Source organism: Erpetoichthys calabaricus, chromosome 2 (genome assembly GCF_900747795.2).
Source record: "Erpetoichthys calabaricus chromosome 2, fErpCal1.3, whole genome shotgun sequence".
Lineage (NCBI taxonomy): Eukaryota > Metazoa > Chordata > Cladistia > Polypteriformes > Polypteridae > Erpetoichthys > Erpetoichthys calabaricus.
This window is the reverse complement of record NC_041395.2, coordinates 195336464-195342465: the sequence shown is the minus strand read 5'-3', so window position 1 is coordinate 195342465 and position 6002 is coordinate 195336464. Positions and strand designations below refer to the sequence as shown.

Below are 6002 nucleotides of genomic sequence, written 5' to 3'. Positions count from 1 at the left end.
TGCTGATGATATTGTGATCCGTAGTGAGAGTGAAAAAGAGAGTGCAGGCAGGGTGGAATGGGTGGAGAAGAGTGTCAGCAGTAATTTATGACAGACTGTTATCAGAGAGAGTGAAAGGGAAGAACTACAGGATGGTAGTGAGACCAGCTTTGTTATATGGGTTGGAGATCAGAAAGCAAGAGATAGAGCTGGAGGTGGCAGACTTAAAGATGCTAAGATTTGCACTGGGTGTGACGAGGACAGACAGTATTAGAAATGAGTACATTAAAGGGTTGGCTCAGGTTGGATGGTTGGGAGACAAAGTCAGAGAAGAGAGATTGCATTGGTTTGGACATGTGCAGAGGAGAGATGCTGGGTATATTGGGAAAAGGATATTAAAGATAGAACTGCCAGGCAAGAGGAAAAGAAGAAGGTCTAAGAGAAGGTTTATGGGTGTAGTGAGAGAGGACATGCAGGTGATGGGTGTGACAGAGCAAAATGCAGAAGACAAGACGATATGGAAAAAGATGATCCGCTGTGGCAAACCCCAAACAGGAGAAGCCGAAAGAAGAAGAAGAAGAAGGAACATTGGTAAAGTTATTATTAGTGAAGGGTGAAACAGGCAAGTTTCAATTCACATATAGTTTTTCAAAAATGACACTAAAATTTGTTATACAGGTGATTTTGCAATTAGAGAAATAAAACTCACTAAACAGTGAGTAGCACTGCCAACCCAAAGGATTGTTACTTAGCAAACTTCTTATCCTACTTGAGGATTTGATCACTTCTGTTGGTATATATATATATACAGTATATATATATATCTTTTTGTGTGAATGGCTGCAATTCACTGAAAGTGAAACATAATTTTTTTTTGCTAATTATTTGTGAAATAACATTATGAGCTTCATGGAAAATCTAATTTTGAGTGAATCTTTATACTCACCACTATTAATCAATTGGGTCATACAGACGACAGCTAGCATTTAGATGTGCCACTGTGAATCACAGTATACCAACCCCTTCATCATATGTAGTATAATGCATATACTCCACAACAACAGTGGCTATATTGAAATTGAATTAAAAAAAATAGCCAATAACCATTGTAGCATCTCTCTTAATGAAAACTTTGACTTGTTTCAAAATAATTTACAAGTAAATAGCAAGAACAATGTGATGATAAATTACTTCAGAATATTGCAGTTACTTTCAATGATGTGTAACAACCAGGTGGTAGTAGAAACTGAAATGATCACAACCAGGTGGTAGTAGAAACTCAAATTATCAACTGTAAATAAACAACATATATGTCAGACAGTTGAAGAACATGCTGTCAGTGTTGTCACTCATATTGTTTCACAGTCCTAGGAGACTGGGTTTGAATTCTGTTCTGCTCTCTTTCTGCGCAGTGCTTGCTTATTCTCTTCAACTCTGCACGTGTTTACGGTGAGTCTGCAGGTGGTGTTTAGATATTTTATGCTCGTAGTTTTGTGGAGTGTTGGCCTTGTGCACAGTCCACCAAGATTCCAATCACCCCATTCCTCAATTGGATTAGACTGGTATGAAAATAGTTGAATAACAACTTGGTTGAAATCCAGATCAAGAGTACTATATCGAGAGGAAGCAGTAGATTTCAGATTTCAAATCATGACTTGGAAGATTTGTCAAAACAGTTTTCAAGAAAGATCATTTTGTGTAATAGAATAGAAGATATTAAAGAAATACAAGTTTCAGAGAGAAATATTATTTCTGCAGAGAAATATTTTGGTCTTTTATGCTATATTAATATTAAATTTAATTTGCATTATATATTATACATGAATATACATATATAAAGGTTTCCACTTATAATAGATTAAGTTGGTTTTAACAGGAAGGTAACCACAGAGAAGCAATTCAGACTTTTTTTTCTCTGTCTACTGCAAGGTAAAATTTTTTAATTTTCTGAACCTCACTGCACTATGACTGTTATTTCCCTAGCTCTCCCTTCATAGTGCGGTTGTACAATACCTCCCCCTGCAAACTCTTCAAGTATGGGGGGCTTGTGGGAGGAAACATTACAGATAGTTTCCATTTTTACATGGCTTTCCGTTGTAACGTGGGCAAAGTAGATTATTTAAAAGAGACACAATGAATGGTGAAACAACTTTGGAGAAGATTCAGAATCAGTTGCTTCATAATGAAGATGCTTCTCTTTGTGTCTTTATGCATTAGTGCATTGATTGTAAGCAGCACAGCTTTTGCAGGTAAATTTGCTCTCTTATTTCTGAGTTTCAAGTTGTGCCTTTCAGTGATCTTTGTATTTGCTGTGTTTTCTTTTAATGCATGTTGTAACGAATAGTATTCTGCTGTCTAAAACACTGGTAAATTATCCGGGGTGGGTTCATGTCTTGCCTTGATAAGCTCCTGCTTTGCAAAACTCTAAGTGGGACAAGAAGAAGCAGAAAAACAATGAAAAGATAATTGATGTAAATTATTAAAACTCCAGAAGTAGTTTAAATCTACCATTTTAATGTTTTTATGTAGCTCTCCTAACTTAAGGTTTGTTTGCTTTCTGGTTTGAAAAGCTCTGAAGTAACAATTATTTTACTGCACATGTATTCATTCTTACTTTCTTGTGCTCTACAGGATCATCTAAACCCTGTTGCATGAAATTCTCCAGTGGAATTCTTTCTAAAAAACTAATAGCCCGATATTACAATGAAAGCAATCCTCTGTGTCCTCTTCATGCTGTTGTGTAAGTCAAATAATCCTTTGCCACAAAACTCTTTAATATAAAATAAATCCACTTTTATAATTTATCAATATGAAGCCACAGTTTATATAGAAATGATTTATTAAATAATGCAGGCAAGCTGACTAAATGCACTGAAAACACTTGTGGTTTTACACACTAAAATGTTGTGTGATGTTTCTAACTTTAACAGATAGATAGAGAAATAGATAGATAGATACTTTATTAATCCCAATGGGAAATTCACAATGCACTGTCTACCATGTATACATATTTATCACACACATAAATGGCAGGGGGGCGGCACAGTGGCGCAGTGGGTAGCACTACTGCCTCGCAGTTGGGAGACCTGGGGACCTGGGTTCGCTTCCCGGGTCCTCCCTGCGTGGAGTTTGCATGTTCTCCCCGTGTCTGCGTGGGTTTCCTCCGGGCGCTCCGGTTTCCTCCCACAGTCCAAAGACATGCAGGTTAGGTGGATTGGCAATTCTAAATTGGACCTAGTGTGTGCTTGGTGTGTGGGTGTGTTTGTGTGTGTCCTGCAGTGGGTTGGCACCCTGCCCAGGATTGTTTCCTGCCTTGTGCCCTGTGTTGGCTGGGATTGGCTCCAGCAGACCCCCGTGACCCTGTGTTCAGATTCAGCGGGTTGGAAAATGGATGGATAAATGGCAGGATGATAGGTCCAGTCATTGAGGGGAAAGTGAACTTTTTCATAAATAATTTTGCCTTGTTTTGCTAAGTTCTGTGGCTTGGGTTTGAAATCCAGTCAGAGAATTCTTGTTGTTTGGGGTTTGTATGTGTTTTTTTCCCCATGCGTTCGGGTTTTCCTCCAAAATCCGAAAGGCATGTGACACTAATTGACATCATTGAATTGGCACCATATGAGTGACTGTGCCTACCTGAGTGAGCATCCCTAGCAACTAACTGGCATTCTATTATGAATTGGTACTTGCTTTGCACCCAGTGCTGGTGGGATAGGCTCCATTACTCCATAACCCCAAACAGAAGAAGCAAGATAGAACATGAATGGATTGATAAATATTTATAGACTTTGCAGTCTACCCCTATATGAAGTTCATGAACCCAAAGAGAGATTTAATTCTTGGACTAGATTTAAAAAAATATAATTTAAAGCAGTGTTTATTAATTATAAGGATATTGTTTTATTATAACAGTTTGACACTAATATTTATTTTTTTTCTCCATTTCTAGGTTTGTTACATTAAAAAACCGGACTTTTTGTTTTGACCCAAAGCAGGGCTGGGTTCAGAATATCATCAAACACCTGAATGAAAAAGAAAAGCTGCACATAACAACCCAGAATTCTGCATCTATGTCAACAGAGAAAGAAACGCTGCACATGACAACCCAGAATTCTGCATCTATGTCAACAGAGAAGAAACAATCATATTCATTTTCCTCAAGTCAACGTTCTAGCATTATGTAAAATATATATATATATATATATATATATATATATATATATATATATATAATTAATGTAGCCTTAATAACAAATGAGGGGTATTTTCAGTCTGCAGCAAAAACCCTTAACTCCATACCATATGTACAGGATGTTATGGGTGAAAGGTTAACTGCAAAAGTAACCTTTAATTAGAAAATATTTTAAACATTAACATAAAGTAATTCATAAAGCACTTTAGGAGTATGTGTAATGTAATATATGTTTTGCAGGTAGCACCATAGCCTCACAGAAGTAGAGGGACCTAGATTTAGGGTTTTCTTGCTATGAGCAGTTTGCATATTCTTCCCATGCCTGTGTGGGTTGTTTTGGGTGCTTTCATTTCCACCTGTATTCCAAGCTTGTGTGTTTGTTAGGGTATTGCCTGAGGGTGGGTGACTTGGTCAAGCGTGAATGCACTCTGTGCTGGAGTGGTGTCCTATCCAAAAGCAGTTACTATTTTGCACGTAGTTCAAATGGTACAGACATCTGCTGTCTCATAATAATTCAGTTTAGGGAATAGATAGATATGTGCAAAAAAAAATGTTCAAATGCAGTAATATATTGCATTGTGATTATTGTCTCAGATACAACTCCAATATTGTTTGTGGAAAAAAGATTCCAGCCTCAAAGGCAGATGCAGTTTTAAGTCTGAATGTCCATTCTAAAGCTAAGCCAGTATTTCTCCTAGGACAGGAAGTGCAATGTCTAATCCATTGGCTGTATCTTTATTAATATAAGACAGTGGATTACTACATAATGTATAACATTCAGTTATTTCACAGTAAGCTATGAAGTTAAAATATTGTTAATTCATTATTTTATGTTAAAGATTAATATACATTTCTTCTGTTTAAGACAGATACAATGTAAATGTCTTTTGTACATAATTGAATACTGTTATGTTTTCACATTTTCTTATTTATGTAATAACAGAGTGAGACATTGATAATGTAATGGTTGTAATGTACAATATTATGAAATCTGCTTATTTATTTTATGTTGTCTCTATTTTATTGTCAATAAAATAATACAGTTTTAATGAAATTTGGCACTTTTTATACTTCAGTCTTCTTTATACATTCTGAAATAATTTGTTTTTTGCTGTAGTCCATGAACTTTTTTAACAGCATATCCTACGCACTACAAACATGTTTAAGAACACAAGGTTAAAATTACTGAAGGGTATCGACAAATTACCATGCATGTACTGTATATGCTCATTTTCCTAAAGAAAAGGCAGTTTCTAAATTCTCATAATATTAGCCACAAACTTTTTCCATCAAATCAGGGATAAATCTCTATGTTTTGTCTTTTCAGCAGATGATATTCACATTGGGTATGATCACCTGAAAATGTGTCTTGGCCCCCTGCTAGAAATCCCTGATACCTTTTCTCTCAATTTGTTTAAACTTAGGTTGCTGAAATTATATGATGTATGGATCAACGGTGTGACTAGACTTTGTATACTGAAGTGGCAGTCCATTGTACAATGTTAAATGGAGGGGGAACATACCCTGTGGTTCATCTAGCTTTTTTCTTTTGCTCTCTTTTGTGAATCTTATTGTCAAACCTGATTCTCTTTTCTTGGATGCAACTCTCTCTTCACAGCATGTCCCCATGGGGCACCCATGGTGCAAAATTAGTTCCATACCTTGTGTAGATTATGAATTCCAACCCCCTTCACCTGTTCAGCCAAAGAAGATCAACTGAAGTTGATTAATTGGGCTTTTTATTGCAAACATGTCTGTTTCATTTGCCCTCTTATTAAACTAAGCAAGTATTGGTCACACAGAGCAGGGTGATGGGTGCTGGGGTGGATGTTCT

At 36.5% G+C, this 6002-nt stretch overlaps 1 protein-coding gene across 1 annotated transcript; it reads left to right on the top strand.

The window, feature by feature from the left end:
• The first annotated feature begins 2079 nt into the window (after positions 1–2079).
• Positions 2080–4162, top strand: LOC114644054 (C-C motif chemokine 5-like). Its single transcript, XM_051922073.1, has 3 exons — positions 2080–2228; positions 2611–2719; positions 3926–4162. Exons 1-3 carry the CDS (start codon positions 2117–2119, stop codon positions 4158–4160), a joined length of 456 nt encoding a protein of 151 aa, XP_051778033.1. The 5' UTR covers positions 2080–2116; the 3' UTR covers positions 4161–4162.
• The last annotated feature ends 1840 nt before the right edge of the window (positions 4163–6002 follow it).

What these genes read in the sequence shown, in the direction of transcription:
- LOC114644054 (XM_051922073.1), top strand. Translation starts at nt 2,117, where the DNA reads ATGGTGAAACAACTTTGGAGAAGATTCAGAATCAGTTGCTTCATAATG. An exon ending in AAGCAGCACAGCTTTTGCAG is followed by an intron (nt 2,229 to 2,610) that starts GTAAATTTGCTC and finishes TGTGCTCTACAG; the next exon opens with GATCATCTAAACCCTGTTGC. An exon ending in TGTCCTCTTCATGCTGTTGT is followed by an intron (nt 2,720 to 3,925) that starts GTAAGTCAAATA and finishes CTCCATTTCTAG; the next exon opens with GTTTGTTACATTAAAAAACC.